The 26,306-nt window shown below is 38.8% G+C and overlaps 1 protein-coding gene across 3 annotated transcripts in view; it reads right to left on the bottom strand.

Annotated features, from left to right (window-relative positions):
* Window positions 1-22,897, bottom strand: part of tepsin (TEPSIN adaptor related protein complex 4 accessory protein) — a 33,783-nt gene extending 10,886 nt beyond the window's left edge. For 2 of the 3 annotated variants that reach the window (XM_052033132.1, XM_052033134.1), the window contains exons 1-7: window positions 22,669-22,897; window positions 18,997-19,069; window positions 14,378-14,469; window positions 11,789-11,882; window positions 1,357-1,424; window positions 1,073-1,157; window positions 324-395 (exon numbers count right to left, since the gene is read on the bottom strand). In XM_052033132.1, coding sequence (XP_051889092.1) covers window positions 324-395; window positions 1,073-1,157; window positions 1,357-1,424; window positions 11,789-11,882; window positions 14,378-14,469; window positions 18,997-19,069; window positions 22,669-22,707 — 523 coding nt within the window. In that variant the 5' untranslated portion in view covers window positions 22,708-22,897. The remainder of the gene's footprint in view (window positions 1-323; window positions 396-1,072; window positions 1,158-1,356; window positions 1,425-11,788; window positions 11,883-14,377; window positions 14,470-18,996; window positions 19,070-22,668) is intronic. The other variant, XM_052033133.1, reaches the window with a different exon arrangement.
* Between the last annotated feature and the right edge of the window lie 3,409 nt (window positions 22,898-26,306).

Here is a 26,306-nt window from a genome sequence, read left to right as displayed (position 1 = left end):
AGATATAGTATGCATTTCTTTTGGCATGAAAGAAAGGCCTAGTTTCAAGGAGAGAGGAGGCTGTGAATTAAGCAATAATCCAAAACAAATACTACCGGTTCTGAAAATCTGAAATAAAATAGAAAATGATGGAAATACTCAGAAGGTCAGGTAGCATTGGTTAAGAAATAAACAGTTAATGTTTCACATCAATGCAAGGTCTGACAGAAGGCCATCAACCCGAAATATTAACTATTTCACTCTCCAGAAGTGTGCCTGAATTCTTGAGTACTTACAATGCTTGTTGTTTCAACTCTACTTGATACATCAGTTTCAACACTTACCTGAAGGCATTTTCACTGCTGTGCACCCAAAGCCTTGCATTAGGGACCCGGATGAAGGGCTTGATCCCATTCCTATGAAAGCAGTAACTTACTTTCCAAGTAAATTCCAATAACGTTTGCTTTGCATTATAGTTATAAACATGCTTATATACAGGACTGAACCAGAATTTGATCTCACAGTCTCACACACTTAGTTTTAATGCAAATACACCTTTTACTTGGAATGTATCAGTGATGAGCTAAGCATTTCCTTTATCTAATCACTGTGGTCAACTAAACCCCAGAAATTAAATGAAGAAATCATCTTCCTTAAAGAAAGAGGTTAGACAGTCCCAGTTATTAGCTTAATCATTTGATACTATTCCCTTTACAATAACAACATTTAGAAGCAACACATTAAACTATCATAAACAGACTGCACAAGACATAGGATCTGGTTCAATAGGCTGTCATGGTTTCAATTCAATGTCAATTAAACATTTTAAGTTAATCTCAATGCATATTGGGACTAATACATTTAAACCTTCAAACACAGTTAAACAATATTAACCTAGTTAACTAAACTAGTTTCCTGAAAATTCAATAAAGTAAATCATTATGAATCAACATTTTTCAAATTTAATTACAAAATTACAAACAAGGGGCTGATGGAGATGGCAAAAGATCATTATTGTCAGAATCTGAAAGGTGACTTACAAAATTAATTGGAGCATTTCAAACCTTACCAGGTTATAAACAACAAGCTTTACCTGTCTGTGGACCCATTCGGGAAGGAGATGAAGTGCAAGAAGATTGATACGGCAAAGCATCAGAGAATAACAAGTTTGCTAAATCCTGCCAAAATAAAAGACAACATTAATCACTGGTCTCACAGATTCCATGACCTCTTTGTAGTGCATCACTCAAAACATAAATTACAACACTAAACATCCACAGAATTAATATTCCGTAATTTTCAAGCACAATTAATTTGAAAACCTTTAAATGACTCTCAAAACGCACCAATTTATCCAAGCTTTAGGAATGTAAATACCTCTGCAGTTGTTCGTACTCTTTGGTATAAAGCATTTCCATGAAGCAGATCCGGAGGCCCACTGAAAACTGGCAGAAGAAAACAGTCCAATTATTAATTAGAAACTACACAATACAGAATAGTCAGGAACATGAAATTTATTCCAAGAATGAGAAGAATGTTACAAATGACAACACTGATACAAGTTACAGTTTATTTTTTGATTAAAATAATCATTCAAACACACCTTTTTGTGTTTCAACTTGTACCCCAATTCAAAAAAGACATAGGAAGTAGTACAGTGTTTAAAAAGGTGTAACGGTGGATACAACACACAAGCCAGAATTGGGAACTGACATGTTGTGCAGGACTGTAATATAATAACTGGAAAAGTATTTCATTGCGAAAATACTGAAATCTTCATAAAACAAACGCAGCAGGCCATTCTGACACCATGGAAGCTAAATTCCATTGTCCCTTAAGATGAGCTGGGGTTTAATTCGTGCCTGTTGCTTCTAATGCAGGCGGCATGCCAACATTGAGCTGTCTGCTAATTAAAATGACTGCAGTGCGCATGATCCACCCTGTTGAATTGCTGCATATTTCAATGGGGACGGGGGGTGAAAATCTGGCACTTAACTGCACTACTTAAAGCTAGCCTCCAATATCAAAACCCTGTGTGTGCCTCTTAAAGAGGCTCCATTGTGGCTGAAGCAGGTGATACAATTCAGTGAGGATGTTCATACTGAAACTGCAGACATCTAACATACCGTTTCTCCTGAGCACCGTGGGTAGATAAGGCATACTCCAGATAACCGTTCACCTCTCTCCATCTCCCCACTTCTCCTGCATGCACTCTGCTATTCACCCATCATGAAATACTTACTAGTGCATACACTCCTGGGAGCAGATGCCTTATGCATTAGGTTTGACAGGAGAAAACATTCTCAGCATGAGTCCTTCGATTTAAGCAACTTTATCAGAATCAGATTCAGGTTTATCATCATTGACATATGTTGAGAAATTTGTTGTTTTGCTGCAACAGTGCAGTACAAGAAGAAAGACGTAAAAATTACTATAAGTTACAAACATAAATAAATAGTGCAAAAGAGGAATAACAAGATAGTGTTCATGGACCGTTCAGAAATCTGATGGCGGAGGCGAAGAAGCGTGGAGGGTTGTGTTCATGATGGAGCTGGCTGAGGCTACAACCCTCTGCAGCCTCTTTTGATCCTGCATATTGGAGGCTCCACACCAGGCAGTGATGGAACCAGTCAGAATGCTCTCCACCGTACAACTGTAGAAATATGCAAGAGTCTTTGGTGAGATACCAAATCTCCTCAAGCTCCTAACGAAGTTAGAGCTGCTGGCGTGCTTTCTTCGTGATTCCATCAATGTGTTGGGCCCAAGATAGATCCTCTGAGATGTTGACGTCCAAGAACTTAAAGCTGCTCAGTCTTTCCACTGCTGACCCCTCAGTGAAGACTAGTGTGTGTTCTCCCAACTTCCCCTTCCTGAAGTCCACAATCAATTCCTTGGTCTTGCTGACGTTGAGTGCGAGGTTGTTATTGCAACACCATGCAACCAGTCAATCTGTCTCACTCCTGTAGTCCTCCTCATCGCCATCTGAGATTCTGCCGACAACAGTGATGTCATTGGCAAATTTGTACATGGCATTTCAGCTGTGCCTAGCCACACAGTCATGTGAATCAGACACTTTAGAAAGTGATGTACAAACGTGGCAACAGCCAATAGAAATCAATCAGCAATTTCAAAGCAGATGATGATCCTCTTGAATAGCTCTGGAGGTTATGGGGTGGTGCAGTTCTTTCAGAGCTGAATACATTTTCAGCCAGAATAACACAGGGCTTTAGCTGGAGTGTAGAGCTCCACATTGTCAGTCCTAGCATCAAATCAATGCTGTACACTGAAGGACAACATGTTATATACTTCAGGCAGGCATTAGCTGCACACACACCAATACGCTTGCCAGTATGGCTTTGGGTAATCATTTCAGAAATATGATACTGAAAAACTGCACACAACAGATAAAAATTATGCAATCTGCAGTAAGATCTGAGAAAAAAAGGCTCGTTTAAGATTAAGATAAAGTTTAAAATAATGGAAATCTTTTACAATGTTCTTATGAAGGAGTTTTTAAACATTAACAATTTTTAACTGGAATTTTTACACAACATTCTCTGGCAGTCAACTGGACTAGATAAATCATAATGCAAGTAATTTCAGACTGGCAATACTTGTTCTTTATTTCTTCTATTTTTTTTTTACAATATATGAGTCACAGAGTTATACAGCACGGAAACAGTCCCTTCGGTCCAACAGGTCCATGCTGACCAAGATGTGCCATCCAAGCTAATCCCATCTGCCAGCGTTTGGCCCATAACCTGTTACTGTTATTTTGAGGTTTTCATTTAAATCTCAAAATTGAATATATTTTGATCTTTCCATTTTGTTGATCCTCTTCCGACAGTTTATTCTGTTTGATATTTTGTGAACAGCAATACAACTTCTCTTTTGTTTGGGTCAAGGATGACTTGCTTCCACTCCAGTTCTGTGGATTTTGAGGTGGCTGGCAAAGCCATTTGGATCTGCAGACCCCACACACTGTATGGGGAAGGAATTGCTTGATGTAGTGGGTAATTTCTTCCACTATTTGTGCTGGGTTTCTTCTGCTCCCAACACATGGATTTGAAGTTCCTAATATCATCCCAAACACTCCTTTTCAATTTTGAGCAACTTATGAGCCAGAGATTTTACACTGTTCAAATGAGGCTTAATGCAGATGCTACATTTTAATAAGAAGAATGAGAAGAGGAAATTAGAATAAAGGATACTCTTCCATTAGGGGTGCAGGAGCAGAGAGACCTGGAGGTGTGTGCGCACAAGTCATTGAAAATGGCAGAATGGTTGAAAAAGCTGTTAATAAAGCAAACACAATTCTGGGCTTTATCAATGGAGGCAGTAAATATAAAAGTGGGAAAGTCATGCTAAACCTTCATTACATAACACACTGATCCAGCCTAAATTGGAGTGTGTTCAATTCTGGTCACCTCATTATAGAAAGAATGTGAAGGCATAAGAGAGGGTCCAGAAAAGGTTTACAGGAATGGTTCCTTGGATGAGCACCTATAACTGCAAGGATAGGGGAGCTGGAACTATTTTCTTTGAAGAGAAAGCTGAGGGGAGATTTGAAAGCATATCCCAACCCCTAATACTGTAGACTCTATCTTGCCAGTTACTAATCTTTTTGCAAGAATTACCATGAATATCGGCAGCAACTAGGTTCTATTTATTTATTTCAGCTTTCCCAAAACATTTCAAACTCTCATGTCCACTGACAGTATTTCCCAGACTAATATTCACGTAAATGAAAGGAAGGGGGATCAAATCATTGCTAACCTGTAAAGTAAAACCTTTCAACTTCCTAATTTTTGCATTGGTAATCTGTACTTCCATTTTGGGCAAACTCCCATCTTGTGTTCTCAAATACAGTATACCACTGTTAATTCAATTAGATAAATGTCAGAACTTCCTAACTATATTCCTAATAATTTCATTTAATTTTAATAAAGTATTTTGCAAATTGTCACATAAAATCAAGGAATAATAACAAGCAGGAATCATAAATACCACAAAATGAGTTTCTATATGGGTTTCAACCTAGTTATGGTCAAATTCTTACACTAACACTCCAACAATCACTCATACAACTAATCCAGGGGTTACCCAGGCACCCTAATATTTGACAAAGGAACTAGGGACAATAAAATATAATTAACTATTATTAACTTTTCACTTCACAATATATAAAAGTTTTATTTTTAGAAGTCATATAAAAGCCAATCATTTCCTTGACATTAATTTCTAACCCATAGAACATAGAACAATTACAGCACAATTCAGGCCCTTCGGCCCACAAAGCTGTGCCGAACATGTCCCTACACTAGAACCCAGTTTTCAAATAAAATCTCTTGATGATCTTAAGATTTTTTAGCCATATCCTTGTAAGAGCCACTCATGAGGATATCATTGCAAAGGCTATGGTGGTACATCTTGTACTGCCTTTGTCTAAATGAAAACTGCATCCCTCTTTGTCTAAAAAAACTTAACAAAATGTCCTTAATAATATTACCCAAAATAGGGGAGAGTGGATCACCCTGTTGTACCCTCCTTTTAATAGGAACGGGTTAATAGGAACTTGCTGTTTCTTCTATCTAACAGCTTTGGATTTTGGTAGTGGGGGTAGATTTTTTTTGTAATAAAATATTTCAGTTTTTTCTTTCCTTATTAACTAACTACTATATGTGATTACTGATTTAGAGTACTGTAATCCTAAGTACGACTTAATACAATGTATTCAGTAGTATTTTTACTTTCTTTTTTGATGCATGTACTCTGTATTTTTTTCATGGATTTAATAAAAATATTGTAAAGAATAGGAACGGGTTGGTCTTCATCTCATTGCCTTTGATCACTATAGTTGAATTTAAATAGAGATCCATGAGAAGGTCAATGAAATGCTTACTGATCCCCATGAGACACAGAGTTTTTACTATTTACATCCCACAGAATTAAAATCTTCAGTTAGATCTACAAATCAACAGCTGATTTCTTGCAATTCTTCTTGGTCCCCAATAATAAATTATTTAAAATTGCTATTTTCTGATTGCATTCCCAGCCTTTTTGATGACTATTTAAGATCACTGTCTCAGTTAATCTCTTGGTAAGAGTCTTGGTAAATTTCCTGCATAAAATGCTGATGGAAATAGGCCTCCAGTTATCAGTATTTTATAGTTTGACCAGGTCATCAGATTTTAATACAAGGATAGTCGACTATCTTTAATGCTATTTGGCACTTTACCACAGAATAAAACTGCACTAAAATCTTAATATCCATATTCCTGACCTCACTAAGTTTTAAACAATCTAGGCCAGCAGCTGTTTCTCCTTTTTTAAAAATGTTGAGAGCTTTGCTAAACTCAGCAACACTAGTAACATCTAACAAATTGTCATTATTCATTCTAAACAGACATGAACTAAACTTGGCAGTTTTCGTTGTTACTGATCACAAATTATAAAATTCTTCTAAAATACTGAGCACTAATGGGCAGACTAGGTTAACTGGGCCACTTATTTAATGTCTCGCTAATCCTCGTTCATCTTCATTAAACAACTTCTGCATTTCTAAGCATTCACTTTTACATTTCGCAAATCATTTTCTTGTCCACAAGTTGGAAATCCCTCTTCTCTTTAACCTGCATGCCTTTTTTAAAAGGGTGTTATCACTGTCCAACCAATAAGCTGAAATTTTTGACAGGAGTACAACATATTGTGATCCACTATTTACTTCTTTCTTCTTAATCTATATTGATACTCCATAAAACTGTGTGATAGACACTTTATTATAACTCATATTGCCCTTCCTCACTCTATCATGTGAAAATCTATCATGAGAGATTACACACTCGCCAGAAACACCTACATTTGCCATATCAAAATTTGACTCTTTGTTATCAACAACAGCTTAACAGTTGCATCTTTGTCGCTGTCTGCAGCTGTATCATTCTCTTCAATATTCCCACCCAAACCAATGTCTTTCTCTTCCAGCACTGAATGCCTGCTCATAAAGTTGGCTGTGTGATGGTTATCAGACGTTTGTTTTGGATACCAGTTAACATATTAATATTCCTTCTTCCATCATACTTCGAGTTCTAATAACCTGTCTGTCTCTTCCTCAATCCAAGTAGATGAGGATGCACCTTTCTGTTTTAGCAACAGCGATGGCATCACAGAACTATTTAACAAATTTCCAGCTCAAGCCCTCTTTATGTTGCAAATGAGCAGGTGCCTATGCCTTTCACATTGACCCAAACCAATTTTAGTTAAAACAAAATCCATACTACATAATGAACAGTGCAAAGACCCAGCTCTTTCCTGTCCAGCACCAATGCCATTCTGTTTAATTATATTGACCTGACATTTTGCATGGTGGCATGCAATAACGTGTTATCTATCGATCTTATCCCACGGCTCACACTAAACTCTATTCGACACATCAGGGCATTTTCTTTCAAAATATTTATGCATATTTTGCTATATGTTAGCATTAAATGCTATAGACTCCTCAGCACACTGTTCACAGCATAACTGCCTGATGGGATTTACAACCTTGATTTCTTGAAAAACACTAAGCAATGTCACTAACCTTGGACTCCAGAATGCTATTTTTTGTAGACCTTCCACAACTTAAAATACACTCTTTAAACTTAATATCTAAAACTTCAGAATTTAAAATTTTAAGATCATCAATTAAAATATTAAAACTATTCTTAGACAGGGACTCTATAGGTTAAAATATCAAAATCAGTACCAAAAAATATCTATGCTCTGCCTGGATTATCTTCATATTCAAATCCTCACCACACTCATTACCCTCAACACACATCTTACACTAAGGTAGAGGTACCAGAGGCAGCAGGGGTACTGTTTTTCCCGGGACCAATTCTGTCTAGATCTGAGTGCTCCATTCGGGAAACCACTCACCATCATTGTTTTTAACTTACATCTAGTCTCTTGTGTTTCCCCAATGGTAAACAGTACCCCGCCCAGCGGTGAGGCTGCTGCCTGTATGCACTTGCCAATTTGCTGATCATCTTTTTGCTTATTACATTTGGTCCAATGTGTCATTTGAACCTTACATCTAAAGTTAAGGCTAACTTTACTCAGTACTTTCTTTAATCCTTCATTCGTGTTCAACGAGGCTTTGAAATTACACTAGAACAATAATACACTAACACTTGAAGCACTTGGGCTTGTTTAAGCTGTCAGTTTGGCAGTTAGCTTAATGCCTCTTCCAAAACTGTGAAGGGAGTCATTCTGATCAACTTGCAAGTCAGATACTAGCATATAACAATGAAACTTGTATTATAAACCCGTGTTAATATCTACATTTTTTTTTAAAACTAGCTGTTCAATTCTGCTGATTTTTGAAGCATAGCTTTGATTGCTTATTCTTTTGCCTGCATGTTAATAAATAATGATATTCAAACCACTTTATAGGTGGTAGTCACAATCTCCTCTCAAGGTTTCTTCCTAACAATCCAAATGTTTGTACCTTTTTTAAAATCCTTCCACATTCTCCTCTTGTGCTACGATTCTCTTGTTGACATTTTACAGCTAGTCTCAATCAATATGGTCTTGCTAGTTGTTGTAGCACTTAAGTAATGACAATATAAATGTGTTCAAATCACTTTTTATCTGTATTTTTCCACAACACTTTGGGCTTCTTACTTAATCAGGAAATGAAGTTCCTTTGTATTGTAATGAACAATCACCACAGGCGTAATTATGACCTCACATTCAAATCATTGTCATGTAAAGATTTATTAAAACTGTAAAATGAACGTAGGCACAAAACTACTTTAGGCTTATACAAACACAAGAAAAACCTCAATCATCTTTATAACTTACAGTAGTCCTTGGAGGTAGCTTCTGTGGAATATTTTCACTCAGAAATAGGTTAAACTGATATGTGATTAGCACAATGCTTCATTTTTGGCAAAGTTACAGATGTTTCCAGTAGAAAGGAAAAACATTCCTCGAGTCCCTTTTCTTCCTCTAATCATTTCAATTAGTTTAATAATCAATGAAAGGCATTTTCTTATGTCTGAACAGGAGAGTCTGAATGTAGATGACTCATATTTACTGGAGTTTAGTAGAGTGAGAGGGGACCTCAATGAGGCTTACAAGATTCTGAGAGAGATTGACAGGGTAGGTGCTAGGAAATTGTTTGTTCAGGACGGAGGATCTAAATCTAAGGGTCACAGTCACAAGATGAAGAATTGGTCAGTTCACATAGCAATGAAAAGAAATTTCTTTACTTAAGGCTACTTAGCTGTCTGAGGGGATGTCAATTAAATTAAGCATTATGTGATCATCACTGAAGATCCCCAATTCAATAATGAAGATCATTGCTGAAACAGCTGAAGATGGTTTGATTCAGTACACTGTCTTGAAGAATTCCTGCATCCTGATTAACTTCCAAAAACTTCAGCCATCTTCCTTTGTGTGACATCTCACACCTGCCAGTGGAGAGTTTATCCCTTGATTCTTGTTACTAAATCTCCTTTGTGTCAAACTCAGTGGGTTGATCAGGAGAAAGAAAGCTACATAGGGGGTGCAGGTTATGTGAAATTGGAAAATTCAGTGTTCATACCATTGGGTTGTAGATTACCCAGATGGAATATGAGGTGTTGAGTCAAATGTTATTGGAATTCCTTTGCCCATGATTGGACCAAGGCTATAATAATGACTAGAGCAGAGTAACAGAATCCAAACTGAACATCTGTGAGCATGTGATATCTAAGTAAATACTGCTTCAGACACTTTTTATCACTAATTGATGAAATTAAACCCAGTAAATAGCTGCTTTTTGTGGACTAATCATACCTGAGCAATTTTCCACTGTTAGATAAGTGCCAGTACAATTACTATACTGAAACAGCTTGGTGATAGTTGCTATTGATTTTCAGAAGTCTTTGTACTATGCTGGGATATTGTCTGGTGTCATAGCCATTCTATCCAGTATCCTTGCCTGTACCTTAACATTGGTGCCACACAATATAAGGAACCCTTGTCCTCATTTGAGGTGCCTCCACAGGAGTAATGATTGCTGCTACTAACACCATCATGGCCAGATCCATCTGCAACAAATAAATTACTGAGGACAAAGTCAAGTTTCTAATGGTTCACTTACCATGTGCTATAGATCCAGTCTGACAACTGTGTCCTTCTAGATTTGGCCAACTTAGTCACTGGTTGTGCTGTCAAATCACACCTGATGATGGATATTGAACCCCGCCTCCCAGAGTACAATCTGCTCCTGTCACTTTCAAGTTTCTTTCAACTATTATTCAGTATGAAGTAGTACTAAATTCATCAGCAGAGGGAGGTGGTAATCAGGCTTTCATACCCTGAGACTTCATGTTGAGGACTCCCAGGGCCACTCCTTCCCTACTGTACAACTGGTGGCTCTGTAATGCCTGTGCACTTGATCTACCCAGGGACTGTGATGAAAGAGTCTGCAATATCGTCTGAAATGTATAATTCCATGAGTTGGCTTTTGCTTGACTAGCCTGTGGGATGCTCTCCAATTTGGACACCAGTCCCCATAGTTTGTGAGGAATACTTTGCAAGGTCAACTGGACTGGCACATTATATCAGTGCCCAGGAAGTTGCTGGGTGATTCATCTGGTTTTATTTTTATTCTGAATGGCTCATTGAGTCATTTGAGAGGATAAGGAAGAGTCAATCATATTGCTTTGGGTCTGGAGTTGAATTTTCTTCCTTGAAGGGCGTTAGTGAATACTATCTGTTTTTTAATGATAATGTAGAGACATAGTCACAATTTTTCAAACTAACTTTTCAAAAAGTTCCACATTATTTAATTAACTGAATTTAAATTCCCAATTGTAAAATCAACATTGAATTTTACTTCAATTTTTACATAACAAAAGGTAAGTGTGATAGACTGAGGACACAAATAACCAAACAACTTTCAGCATGGGTGTATCTTTGCTGCTGAAACAAAGGCATTTTCTGTAACCGTCAACCTGAACATTGAATCACAGATTCAGATAAATATCAGTCTTTCAAACCACCTCAAGTTGGATGCCAGACAGATTTTAATCGACTAAGTTGTAATTGGTCAAGAAACGGAGGAGCATTGTAAAATCATAACGGAAATGGTCTTATTCACCCTCATATGTGTTCACTGCCTTTGTCAAAAATACTGCTGGAGGTTAGGACTTAACAGAGAAAACACTGAGTCCACCTTATTTAATGTAACAAAGTCAAAAATGTGCCAGCCCCGTATTGTGGATATTGCCAGCCCAACTGGGATAAATTCACCAAATCACAAAAACTGTATAGCAAAATATATCAATTGACTAATTAACTTTGCTAATAATCAAGTGTAAAGATTTTACAGCCTGGTCCATTCCCTTATAAGGAGAGACAGCTGAGTGGTATGTTACCTCAATGTGAAGAAAATATATTTTCATTAAAATAATAAGCAACATATTCTATTAACCTTCCAATTGGGAAAACATTTCAGGTTTTTCAATCCTCATCATGTGGTGAGACAGAATTGTGGTGAAAAGTACTAAACAAACAATCATCAGAGCATGAGAAATTTAAATTAGAAATATGGGTGGAACTTTCACATTGGTGGGAACGGAAAACAAATGGAAATCAAATGGAAATGGACTCTCCATATATTTACACACTGCTTAAAGTTCCTTGAAAATCCAGTGGGCTATATTACAGGCAGCTAATCTTCATCTTCTATTTTACATACTGAAGCTGAAGTTGCACTCTGTTAGAGCAATAGAATAGTGTCTGTTAAAGCTTCTATTTAATTTTTATCTCTTACCTGTTACCTCCTGAATAAGAGTGGCGTTCCTCCGAAGCTCCAGTGTAAACTGAGGGGAACCATGGCCACAGACATACTGCAATATTTTGAGAACCTATCAATAAATACAAAGATTGAGCAGACAGTTTTTGTTGCACAGTGGTGCAGTCTTTCAGAATACAGCTGCATCTTTGGTCAATTTTTATCTATGTAAGAATGGTTGATGCGGGCAGATAAATACAAACATTTTATCCACAGTTTGATACTCTTTCTGACCTTTACGGAACCAGACAAAATTATGAGATTTCTCAGATAGGTAGTACATGTTGAGTCCTTACAAACTTAATGATTTGAAAAGAAAGCTTTTCTGTGTCTAAGCATTGGGAATTGTTTAGCAAGTAAAATCATACAGAACTTCTGCAATTCATTTATTTGCCAGACGTTCTTCAATTATATTGGTAAAGTAACTAAAGAAAGAGATTGCAGAGAGTTAATTGGAAATCAAGGACCTGAACTAGCTTTGCTTTTGTTGCAAAGTCATAAACATACATTTATCCCCTTTTTAACTCTAAATTTCATCTGATATTTTTATTGGCAATGCTTTAATAAAAAGGCACTAAAATTTATGCCCCATTTGTAAACTTCAAACTACTACAAGTAATTTACTGAAACTTTAGACTGCACTTAAGACAACCTTCTATACTGTTCACGAGGGAAAAGAAAGTGTTGAAATAGTGATATAAATGAAATACTAATCGCACTAAGACATTGTATGCAATATCCTGAGACAGGCAATTTTAGATTAGTTAGCCCAAGGTCAATGTAGAGCATATTGTATAATTTAAAACTAACAGATAAATAACATCAGGCAGAAAACACGAGGGTGTGGATAACGTATCAAGTGTGAATGTCTACAAGTAGCTTAGCAACAAAGAGATATGGGAATTCTGGTAACTGAAAAATCAAAAAAACTGCAGATATTGAAAATCTGAAATAAAACCAGAAAACTTTGGAAACACTCAACAAGTCAAACAACATCTCTTTCCAAGTATTTCCAGCATTTGCGTTTTTATTTTGTAGATAGGTATTTAGATAGCTATGTCTGCATATATCGAATAAGGTGCTATTGATATGGCCTGGATAAAAGCACATATATGTTATTGGGCTACTGTTGTGATAATATTACAGGAGTGGTACTCCAGAGATCTTATTTAATGATCTAGGTGTGAAAGATAGCTGGGAACACAAGGGTTAACGACTGGCAGTGTAAGAGTTAATAGTATGCTTTTTAGTATGGTTCTCACTGTGAAACGATTCTCAAGGTAAAGAATGATCTCACTATAGTGTGATTTAGTTATGTCTAGTTTTAATGGCAGGTGCAAGTGGGAAGAAGTAGATTTTTTACATATATCTTGTTATGTTCAAAACTTTATGTAAACAATTGCCTGTGTAAGTGTAGTTTCTCACCTAGCTTTCCCACGAAAAAGGGTATAAAAATACGCTGTAGCTGAGTCTTCTTTGAGTGGGTTTTGGTATAGAGTTAGAGTTACATGGTTTACTCTGTCTCTGTATTTCCCCACTCCCACTAGCGAAAGCTAATAAAGCATTTATCGTAAGTTCTTTGGTTCTGTTGTTGTCTGATTCTTTCCAGAAGCGCGGGTCGACTTTAACATACGGACAAGAGTTCATATTCCCATCACAGCAGCTGATGAAGTTAAATTCTGTCAATTATTAAATAAATATAAATACACAGCTTGCATCAATGAGATCATGACATTACTGAAACTACTGGATTGTCATAAAAACCCATTTGTTTTACTGTCATCTTTCTGGAAAGGAAATCTGACATTCGGTACTCTAGACCCAATGCAAAATGATAGACATTTAACTCCCAGTGTTCAAGGTCATTTAGGGATGACCAACTCAAACAACTGCACAATTAAAGACGAACCCCAATTCATCCACAGTCTTGGTCTTACCTTCCCGTTGTTGCTGACCATCAGAGCATCCTGAATTTATCCTTAAATTTATAAGTCACAGTATGTCAACCACTGTACAGACATTAGCTAATTCTCTTAGTTCCTCTATTATTCATGCCTTTACCTTTCCTAGTGCCCCTAGCCAATTACTGCAGCATAACTAGCACAAGACTATTAACTTTCAGGGGTAGAAACTATAACTGGCCTTGCTGAATGGTCTTAAGCAGCTCTTGGTGGGAGTGGCAATGATCTAACTGTGTTGGTGACCGATAAGTGCTAGGTGGCAATTGAAGCACCATGAAGGCTGGCATCTTAAGGAAGCATATCAAATTGATGTTCCACAGAACCACTGACACTCTCTTGGGGCTCTACCCCAATGATCCAGGTGATCTGTTGGAGGACAGATCGGTAAAATGCTATAACCATCATACATGTCACCCACCACATCCCCCAGCCATCCCATTTAACATCACATTGTGCCAGCATGTTGTTGCACTACATTTCCAGAAAAAAGAAATGTTCTCCAAATCAATGAAGACAAACAAGTTTTTTCAGAGAACCAAGAACTTTGCAACTATATTTGATCTATAGTGGCAAAGAATACATGAACTCAAAAGAAAGCACCACCAACCTTTAGTTTGACATTACAGGAATTGCTCTGCAGTCGCTCCAGCAGGTACTCGAGTAGACACTGGCAAGTTCCCAAAGACTCATGAGAAACCTCTGTAGTTCCATTCAATTATGGGAAAAAACCAGTAAACTTGCATTGTCCACATAAGTGTGGTTATTTCTCTCATATACAGACAAGAGCAATCTGCTAGATAACAGAATTAGATAAACAGCATCAATCAGTGCTTCATACTTTCAATGCACAGTACATTTCAGGGCATTTTACAAAGAAAAATCCACAGAAACACCAAACCAGAAAGGAAAATTTAAGAGGGTTGATAAAAGATGTGCAAGGTGAGATGTGAAAAGTAGAAATAATGGAATAAAGGGTTGAGGAAGCAAGTTCCAGTGAGCTAGACAAAGGCAACCAAAAGTTCTGCCACAATAATAGAGCAAGAAAGGAAGGATGCACACGCTTTATAAAGCTGAAAAACAACACCCGAGAGGTATGGTATAATAAACTGATGGAAAACAAAATAAAGATTTTAAAATTTAATGTAGAGATCATTAATGTAAATTGGCTTCAACACAACTAAAACAGATAATGATTTTAATTGTTATTCTGGGTTTCATTGGCAGAAGGGTCGAAATGCGGGGAGGGGGAATAAAATGAATAAAATGAGATTGGTTGTTGAAATAAGTGATGGTGGATGGTATTGTCGAGGCGAAGTGTAAAGGAAACCACAGCTCAGGGTTGACACAAATACCATCAATGGTTTCACACAGCCCAAGGCTAAGGAATGAAATAAAATTAGCTTCAACTGGACAGAATTTGAGTTAAGGTCAGAAAATACTATCTTCTCGACAGGAAATTGCAACTCATTGAAGACCTGATGTGCAACAAGCAATCTGCCAATGCAGAGACAATCTGGGATTTATGCAGTCATAGGACAAAATATAAACACATTAAAATTAAAATAAAAACTAATGCAAGGCTACAGATTTTGTCAGTAAAGATTAACATGAAAATAAAGGGGAGAAAAAAGATATTTGGATTGGAGCACTGAAGGATCAGACATGAAGCTGAATATTGGAAGAGGGGAGGTAAGAAGAAAATTATATTCCCATTATTAAATATGACACAAACAAATCTCAGTTCCCTAAAGGAGGTACAGAGATTTACAAGGATGTTGCAGGATTGAGAATTGTAGCTTTGAGAAATTATTGGGTCAGCTGAAATTGTTTTCTTTGGAGCAGATGACAGTGAAGGGAAAATTAACGGGAGTATAAAATTACATGAGCCTAGATAGTGGATAGGCAGGATCCATTTCCGTGAGCAGAAAGGTCAATGACCTAGAGAGAAAAATTTAAAGTAATTGGTAGCATTAAAGGAAAGATGAAGAGAAATGTTGGGGGTCTAAAACTCACTGCCTGAAAGGGCAGAAAAGATAGAAACCAACATTTAAAAGATATGCAGTTGAAATGTTATAACCTACAGAGCTACAGGCTGAATTGCTCTTTTACAGCTAGCATGGACATGATGGGCTGAACTGCTTCCTCCTGTTTCTATATTCATGGAGGACAATAAGTAACAATGTGTCACAGTAATTGTTTTTTTGGGCTGGCAAGATGCCATGATGGGAGCGTCAGAACGCATAATTGGGGGAGAACTAGAAAGGGAGCTGGGAAGTGAAGGCATGTTGACGATTTCAGAAGGAATCCATTTAAAATCAGTCTCATTCCTGTTGATTCTCCATTGTCAAGAACTTATCGTTTGCAATTAAGAGGAACCAGAAAGTGCCTATTACAATGATCAGTTTCACTTTTCCAGATAAACACGGGGCAGTTAAAATTATTGTTCAAATAAATAAACAAATATGTTCCTCTGAATATGTTTAAATATTCTGCTATCTTTAGGCCTGCCTGTAGCTTTTTTTTTTACACAGATGACCGCACCACCTTCGTATGGCTTTTCACTGTTCTCCATCTGCAGAGGAGCATATTCACATTGCTGCTGTCCAAGCTATTCTCATCACACCCAGAGAGTCATCTACAGTGACTTCTCTTCCCAGTCATGCACCACTTCTCTGGTTTCCTTTACACTGCGCCTTGACAATACCATCCAAAACCAAAGCTCGTTTCAATCTGCATACTGACTGCTTTCTGTTGTCTCACAGCACCTCTCCCCTCCACTGCCATTGTCAGATGCTTGGTCTGCTAACTAGAATTAATTGAGCAAAACCTGCCTCCAATTAACTAATGAGATAATCAAATCCACTGCTCCACTCTACAAACATCAATTCCATATTTCTCCCTGGCAGTTGCCGGAGACTGTTTGGAACCTCAATGTCATATCTGACCCCAGATTAACTGTGAGCCACACATCTACCATTATTCTGATCTCCTCTTTCACCTTCTTAACTTTTCCCTCCGCCTCTGCATCAGGTCATCTGCTGCCGTATCCCTCATTTGTAGCTGTTAACTCTAGACTTGACTATTCCAACATACTCCTGACCTGCCTCCTTTGTTCTATAAACTTTGGAGGTCAAAGATATACTGCCCATCTCCTAACTTGCACCAAACCTTATTTGGCAATCATCTTTGTACTCAGTGACTTACAATGACTCCCAGGTTAAACACCTTGATTTTAAAATTCTTATCTCTTCCTCCCCCACAAAATATTCTCCCATTCATTAAATTATCCCGCATAGCGGTTAGCGCGACGTTATTACAGCGCCAGCGATCGGGGTTCGATTCCCGTCGCTGTCTGTAAGGAGTTTGTACGTTCTCCTGTGTCTGCGTGGGTTTCCTCCGGGTGCTCCGGTTTCCTCCCACATTCCAAAGACGTAAGGGTAGGTTAATTTGGGTTTAAAATGGGCAGTGAGGACTCACTGGGCCGGAAGGGCCTGTTACCACGCTGTAAATAAAATTTAAAATTTGTAACCTTCTTTAGCCTTTCAACCCTACAAAAAACCAGAACATCCCCAATTTTTTTTCAAGCATTTGATTTTAATTGGTCCACCATTTAGTAGTTATCTCTTCACCTATCAAGGCCCTTAACCTGTCCACTTCTCTATCCTCCTTTAAGTATACTCCTTAAAACCTACCTCTTTGCCTAAGTATTTGGTCTGCCATAATATTGTATGTGGCTTAATGTTTGAGAATGCTCCTCTAAGTGCCTTGGCACATTATAATTACATATTGTTGTTATACAGGAGACTTATATGGTGGTCAAATGAATAAGCAACGACCTGACATGCTCCGCCCACCCAAAGTCAACAGAGCAGATGCAAACTTAAATGGAGTGTACTCTTACAAGACCCTGGAATAATTAGAATTCAAAATAAAAACACTATATTTCCATTACAATTACATTTGGTGGCTCTTTATGATCACTGCCATGCTCAATGTTATAGATTTTTAGAACAATGCAACTTTTTCAATTGGGAATACACATTCATGTTGTCGATTTGAAGAGTTCATCTTTAGAAAAGTTCAGCATAAATCCAGGATGATGAAATTATACAGATTGTGTTATGCAAAATTCTGATCATTTACACGAAGATCATGAACAATGAGTCAGAGTCATAGAGTTGTTCAGCACAGAAACAGGCCCTTCAGCCCAACTCGTCCATGCCAAGCATGATGCCTAACTATGTTAATCCCATTTGCCCACATTAGGCCATATGCCTCTATTTGTTTCCTATCCAATTACCTGTCCAAATGCCTTTTAAACATTGTAATTGTATCTGCCTCTACCACCTCCTCTGGCAGCTTGTCAGCCCATGTCATCATTTTCAGGGAGCTATGAACTTGCACCCCAAGATCCCTCTGTAAATGAACACTCCTGAGGTCCCTGTCATTTACTGTATATGTCCTGTTGAGTTGTGATTTGCTAAAATCAGAGGACTGTACAGTACCAAGTCACAAAAAAATAATTGGTTTCTGTTTCTTAAATTTTGTGATCTAGGCTTTCTTATCCAGTATTTGCTATTTATGTAGTAGTCTTCATGAAAGTACAAAATTCCACTCTGTTCACAAACATGATAATGCATTTCCTGTATCTTGCCACGACAGCTCCTATTCACTATCAAACACTGACATTTCTGTCTTTGGTTTAGTTTCCAGATCATCATGAAAACACTCCACTTATTAAAACTGGTGTCACTCACAATGTTAATGTATAATAAAAGAAACTTCATTACCACATAAACCTAATTAGCTTCAAAATTAGTAAACATGTTCAGCTCCGATTGCAAATGATACGTGCTTAAAATGTGTTCCAGAAATGCTGGTGCTTATAACAATTACTGGATAATTAAATTGAGGATTCACTAGTGGACATCATTGCTTTACTTACATGTGTATACATTATTATGCAAAATGAATGACTTCCAAATTGTACTGCAGTATTTTATAGGCTTATGTTTTTTTAATGATTATTCATTCTTAGTCACTTATTTTTACATAGTTCCTTCCTAATTATAAGCTGCAGGCTTTAATAATCATCATAATGATAACTCCAAATCTTTATTTCATAAATGCAATGTAAAACCTACATCAGTCAGTTAACCATTCAGATGCTCATAATTAATAATATTAGGATTACACAAATCCTATACGAATCATGTGCAAGGATACTGACAATCTCCTCAAACAGATACCCAGGACATGGTATTTCATCATCCGACGTTGCTTTCATTAGCACTGGAAGCTGGAAAGGAACAATGAAAATAAGGAGGTGAAAGGAGCTTAAATACAGCAACCAGCTTTTGCACAAAAACAGGGTCGCAGATGATGTCTGTTGTTGAGATGTGGCATGTATAGTAGCTCTGCAAGACTGAAACCCTAATGATCTACAAATGATCAAAGTCAAGCAAGTTATAATACATTTTGTAAATCATACAAACTGCCTATGATTGTGTCCACATCTTATATCACAACTAGAAGTGTGATTTGAGCTGTGGACAGTAAGAAACCAATGAGAGAGGTTTTGGAGGTACCAAAAATCTAAGCAATAGGAGGAACGTAACATGGGAAAAATTTAGAATTTCCAGCAACTGGACAAAATCTGGGACTTAAGAAGTACAATTTTGTTGTTTGGTGAAAACTGCTGGATTTCAGAGGGAAAAACAAAGCTTAAGGCGATAATGGGCCTTACATTATAATTAAAGTCACCAATATGAGCGAGTATCAAGTGCATTGCTAAATTTATTCCGAATATAGAAGAAACTTATATATTAAAAGATTACATTGTTACCTTCACAGAGTGAATTAGTATAATTTGCTAAATTCAGTGTTTATCTGTGTGCTTTATCTCTTGTATGATTCCATCTCAAATTTTAATGGAAAAATGCCAAAGTACTTTAGGTCAAAAGGAACTTTTAAAATAAAGCAATTTGATTGTGCCTTCTAGTTTGCTCATTGTGTTAGTGAACAAGGTTTGATGGGCCATTCAAATCATTCAGAAATTACTCCTCTCCATGGTGCTTAAAAATTAAAACAAAAAGGGTATTGGCTAACAGCCAAATGGGGACAGTAAAATCAACAGCAGTGTTACTCTTCAAGAGTAGTTATACTTCTGCTTTAACAGTGATACAGAAGTGGAAAATTAAACTCCAGATCCATACATATGTTCAAGAACTTGTACAGGTGGTTTATCAGCTCTGTTCTTAATACAGTAAAAGTTGAATGTAGGCCATGGGTTGGTGATAGCTCTCTTTCCATTGTGTCAGAAATCAAGGGTTCAAGCCTGTACCTTTGTACAAAGGGTGACATTTCAGAATAGTGCTGAGAAAATGCACATTGCCAAAGATTGAACTTTCAGATGAGATTGAACCCAAGGCTCTCTGTTTCCTTAGGTGGTTGTATAATGATCTGATAGCACTAATTGAAGAAAAGCAAAGGAGTTTAATGAGCAGCCTGGCCAACAGTCTGTCAAACATCACAAATAGATCATCAGGTCATTTATTTTATTGATTTTGGGAAACTTTCTTGTATTCAGATTAGCAGGCATAAATTTTTTACTCATTCATTCCCTGATACAAATGAGTACTTTGATGGGCCATTCCCAGGTAAGATAAAAATCAACCATGAGACTGGAGTCACAGATCAGCCTGAATGGCAAGGACAGCAGGTTTCCTTTCTACAGGATATTTGTGAACCAAGTGAGCTTTAACAACAACGCAGAGCTTCACAGTCACTTTTTACTGCTACATTGTTTATTTTTATTTCCAGATTTCCCCATCTTACTTTTTAAAAGTATTTCTCAGACCCCAATATTGTGAAAAGTAATAATATGTATTTTCTTTGTTAATTATTGTCTGTATCCAGGATGAAAATATGTGCTGAAAGTGGACTATAAGTTTAAGAATTTGCTGCAAAGTCACTTTCATGCTGCTGTCATAACCTAAAACATTAAAAGTTTTAGTACTAGGGGCTGCATCTCTGAGCAAATGTATACAGGAAACAAAGTGCAATTCATTATTAAGCAATGATTCATGGGCTGTCATATGCTTAATTTAACCCATCTTTAGGAGGTGCTGCAGAGTTAAATGAATCTCTATTAACAAGGACAACACTCAGTGACATTAAGGTTGCAAGTGAACTTAGTAAAACGTTGTTGATTTACTATTCTAATGTCTGAATAGAGAAAATGTCTCAAGTCTTTTACAACCAATGAATTACTTTTGAATTGTAATCATTATTGTGCACATAAGTTGTGCCATAGGATAATTTACAGCCACCTGTGTAATAACAAGTTGTATTCATATAGCACATTAATGTAGTAAAACATTCCAACTTGATTCACAGCGATGAACCTCAAATAAGATGACCAAGTAAACATTATTAAAGTTCTTCATAAAGACAGAAAGCAGAGGTGTAGGGAATGAGTTGCAAAGCCGAGGGTCTTAACAGCTGAATCCATAGATACCAATGGAACAGCAACTAAAATTGGGAAAAGAACATGGAGATAGAATTAGAGAAGCCCTGATACCTTGCAGGGTCATCAAGTTACAAGAGAGAAATCAAGAGGTTGTGGGTTTGTCCCACTACAGAAATAGGAGCTCAGAACTGTCAGCTGATATTCTAGTGGAGCACTGTGGGAATGATGGAACAGGCACATTCCATCTTTCAGAATAGACATTAAATGTTGTCTTCTCAGGTGGACACAAAAGATCACATTGGATGATTTCAAACAGCTGGGCAGGAACTTAAATCTGCCAACTTCACTCACACCTATCCTTAATGTTACAATATTTTGAGATAATTACTAGTGGTCATAATTTTGCTCTAACCACACTCCCCACCATTATTTTAGTCATTCACAGGATGTGGACAACACTGGTAACCGAGAAATTTATTGTCTACCCATAATTGCAAAGAGGGAATTAAGGTTCATACATGGCTCTGGAGTCACATATAACCTAAATTAGAGAAAGGACAACGAATTTCCTTCCCCAAAGAACATCAGTCAGCCAAACAGGGTTTTACAACAATCAAGTAAGTTTGTGATTGTTGCTACTGAGTCTAGCCTTTATTTGAATACTAGAATTATTGAAATACTTGTATTTAAATTCCCCAGCTGCCACGGTAGCTTTCAAATTCATAACTCAGAATCAATGACTCAGAATTCGGGTCGCATAAAATTATGTTGGGTGTTACAATCTGCTGGAGGAACTCAGCTCGTCGAACAGCATCTGTGGGAGGAAAGGAATTGTTGACGTTTCACATCGAAATCCTGCGTTAGGGCTGAAGGAAAACTTCTTCAGAGTTGGCATACCTTGAAGAGACTTCGCAGTGGGGCAGTACAATGGAGACACCAGAGACCTCAGATGCTGGAATGTGGAGAATTCCTTTCCTCCCAGAGATACCGCCTGACCCGCTGAGTTCCTCCAGCAGATGGTTTGTTGCTCCGGATTCCAGCATCTGCAGTCTCCTTGTCTCTTGTGTCTCCCATATTGTATCTCTTATGTCTCCTATATTGGGCGTTAGCCTGGTGTTCAGTGATGTTGGAATCCACGGATAAGATGTGCAAGTGACAGAACACATTGACTGGCCATGACCGTGGGATCTTGCCATGCACGAAGCGGCTGCAGTGCTTGAACCATTAGAGAAGGGTCCGTGGGAGCCAAGGCGCTTCCCCCGGTCACCCAGAGGCTGCACCCTCGCTCCTCCCAGTCGGAGCGGCGGCCGGCCGTTTCCAGCCCTCCGTCACTGGCAGTCGGACCCGGACCCGGACCCCACGCTACAACCAGGCCCCTTCCCGGTGGAAGTCGCCCCCACCACACGCCGCCGGCCAACACCACTCACTCTCTGCAGAAACGCCAGCTTCTCGCCGACCGTTGCCATCACCTCCGCCACGGCCGCACGTCAACCTCCGACTGACATGCCGCTGGTCCAATCGGCTGCCCGCAGAGCCCCCCACCCGCACACACGCTGTGGGGCCATCCGCCAATCAGTGGCCGGCGGAGGGCGGGCTTCGTGGGAGGGGGAAGGTCGTCATTCCGCCGCGACGCTCGGTGGCAGCGGCATGGCCGCGCCTCGGTGACGGCCGGTTGGCGGGGTGACATCTCTCGCTTCAGTTCGGGACGATGGCGGGGAATGAGGTGTGGATCCGCACCAGGGAAAGGCTCAGGAGGTTCCCGCAGTTCGTGGCGGCGTGCGCTGAAGAAGTGGGTGAATGTTGTCTTTATTCAGCAGTTGTTTCCCCCAGCTGCTGGGCCCAATAAACCACAGGGTCCGATGCTGTCAGCCCCCCCTCCTCCGGAATCACTTGTGTTCAGTGCCCCCAGCGGAAAGAAGGGCCACAGATGTGCAGCAGTAACCACTGAGGCAGCAGCGAGATATAGGGTGAGGGTAGGGTGGGAGGATGACTGAGGTGACTTAGTTGAGACATCAGAAACTAAAGATGCTGGAATCTGGAGCAACGAACAGTCAGCTGGAGGAACTCAGCGGGTCGAGCAGCATCTCTGTGGGAGGAAAGGAATTGTCGATGTTTCGGGTCGAAACTCTGCGTCAGGAGTTTTTTCAGTTATTCATTTTTCTGGATCTGGGCGTCGCTGGCAAGGCCAGCATTTCTTGCCCCCCTCTCCGATTGTCCTTCAGTATGTGGTGGTGAGCTGCCACTTTGAACTGCTGCAGTCCTCCTGGTGAAGGTCCTCCCACATTGCTGTTGGGGAGGGTGTTCTAGGATTTAGATCCCAGCAGCAATAAAGGAGCAGCAATAAAGGAGCAGCAATAAAGGAACAGCAATACATTTCCGAATCAGGATGGAGGGGTACATACCATGCGTACTGTCTACAAACTGGACTGGAGTTACTCACGGAGGCTACTATGACGGCGCCTCTCAAACCTATAACCTCTACTGTCTGTAAGATCAAGGGCAGCAGCTCATGGGAATACTGCCACCTGCAGGTTCTCCTGCACGTCGTACACCTAACCTGAAAATAAATTTTCTATGTCCCTTCTCAAGGTCACCTGGGGATGGACAATCAATGTTGGTCTTGCTAGCACTGCCAAATCTCATAAATGGGAAAAAAATGAAATTGATAGCTCCTGGTCTTTTGCAAATATCAGTTGAAGAAAAATACAACACATTCAGATATGAATGTTGGAAGTAAGATCAGTAAATTTGCAAAAGACACAAAAATTAGTGGTGGAGTTGACAGTGAGCAGGCTAATCTGGTAAAATGGACAAAACAAAGGCAAATGGAACTTAATCCTGATAAGTGCAAAGTGATGCATTTTGGAAGGATGAATAAGGGTAAGACATACACAATGAATGGTAGGGCCCTTTGGGAGTAATGTGTCCAAGGATCACCTGAAGGCAGCAGCACAGCAGATAAGGCAGTGAAGAAGGTATATGGGGTACTAGCTTTTGTTAGGACACTAAAAGATCAGGAAGTTTATAGTACAGCTTTGCAAAACATTAGTTAAGCCACAGCTGGAGTACTGCATGCAGTTCTGATAACCACACTGGAGGAAGGATGTGATTGGACTGTAGAAGGTGCAGAGGAGATTCACCAGGATGTTGCCTGGTGTTACGGACTCAGTGAAAGTCCCTTTAAGATAGAGAGTGTGTGTGTATGTGTGTGTGGGGCGTGCTTACGTCAATAGAAGATAAAGGACGTAATGACGTTGTTGAAGAAGAAGAAAAAGAGAGAGAGAGAAGGGAGAGAGACACCAGCCTGCTTGTTTTCTCTATCGATGGATGAGAAACAATAACTGTGTTTGCCACTGAAATCCATGTATGGAAGTTGGAAGTAATCCGGTGGAGTTCACTTTGTTGCTGACCTGTAGGAGGAAACAGGTATTTGTATGTGGACGACCACGGTTCGGATGCTTTTCGGGGTGAGGAAGTCACTACCGAGTAAACACTGAAGTGTCGTTTGGGTTCCATCGTGGAACATTTGGATTTCGTATGTACTCTCTCTATGTTTTTCTACATCTACATCTTATCTTCAGACAACGGTGGTTGTTGAAGAAGCCCTTGCTCATGTTTCACCTTATGGCTTGCGGAACTGAACTTTAAGAACCATTCAGGAACTGGGAGTTTTGGACTTTGTCACACACACACACGAAGAGTTTAGTTTTGGGGTTAACGTTCGAGGTTTAACATTCTTGAATTCTAACATACTAACATTTTTTACTTTTATTTTACGTATTATCATAAGTAGTGATTAATAAAATAGTTTTTAACACTGAATCATGCTCAGTGTGTTTCTTTTGTTGCTGGTTTGTGACACTGGGAGAAAGTGTTTCACTTGTGAAGTGAGGTTGGGTAGGCTGAGTTTGTTTTTCCTTGGAGTAGGGGGTGGGGTGCGTGGTGGTGATCTGATTAATGTATGCAAAAATTGAGAACATAGTTTTACGGTGAGGAGGAACAGGTTTACAGGGATCTGAGGAAGAACTTTTGTTACCCAGTGAGTGTTAGAATCTGGAATGCACTGCCTCAGTGGAAAGTGGATGCTGGTACTTTCACAACATTTAAGAAGTATGTAGATGAGCACTTGAATTGCCAAGGCATAGAAAGCTAGGGACTGTATGTGTTGTTAAATGGGATTAGTGTTGGTGGGTAATTGATGGTCAGCATGGACATGGTGGGTGAAAGGCCTGTTTCTGTGCTCCGTAATTCACGAGTTACCATTAAAAAGACAGCCTGACAGCATAGAGATGGTGGCAGGGTTGAGAATGAGGGAGCTCGGTCTGATCACTGCTGAACCTCAAGGCAATGAGGCTGGGTCGCTGATAATAACGATAAGGCAGTGGAAACAGCCTAAGGTGAATGCATGGAGGACTCTCTAGATTTAATTACTGGACAGCAAGTTAATGAGACACTAAAATAATTCAACTTCCAATAAATAAAAGGTGCTACATGTTACTCAGTGTCAAAATAGTTTAAGCAATCATGTGTTAAACAGTATTTCTCTTGTCGGGATGGGTGATAATTTTTGTATTTTCAACATTTTCTGTTCTCTTTTCAGAACCCTTAGTTTTAATTTAATCATTTCCTATGTGGTTTAGTTCTTCCACTGTATTTTGCCCTCTTAGTGACACATAGTTTCTTAAGTGGTGTCTTTTATTGCCTTGCTATGATCATTTATTTCGCTCTGAAGTTATTCAACCCATTAATTCCTTCTGTGATTACCAATCAATATTAGGCCTATACTACAATGTTCTGGATTTTCAAACCTGCTCTCACTTTCTGGATTTCTGGCTTCCATCTTAGCTGCCTCTGAGGCTTGCCATCTGCCCACCCAATCCCAGACTCCAAAACTAGCTTGTTTTTTCAACATCACTTGAGAACTAAACCAGTCTTGTCCCTGGAGTGCAGTATAATGAACCAAGGAATGTGTATTGGGGGGAAAAATGTTAATTCTTAAGATAAAACACTCTGCAGATATGATTTAATGGCATGAGTTAAGTGTTTTAAAAGACTGAATAATTGT

Source organism: Pristis pectinata, chromosome 18, assembly GCF_009764475.1.
Source record: "Pristis pectinata isolate sPriPec2 chromosome 18, sPriPec2.1.pri, whole genome shotgun sequence".
In the NCBI taxonomy this organism is placed as follows: Eukaryota; Metazoa; Chordata; class Chondrichthyes; order Rhinopristiformes; family Pristidae; genus Pristis; species Pristis pectinata.
Note: the sequence above shows the minus strand (reverse complement) of the source record. Positions and strands in the feature narration are given on the sequence as shown.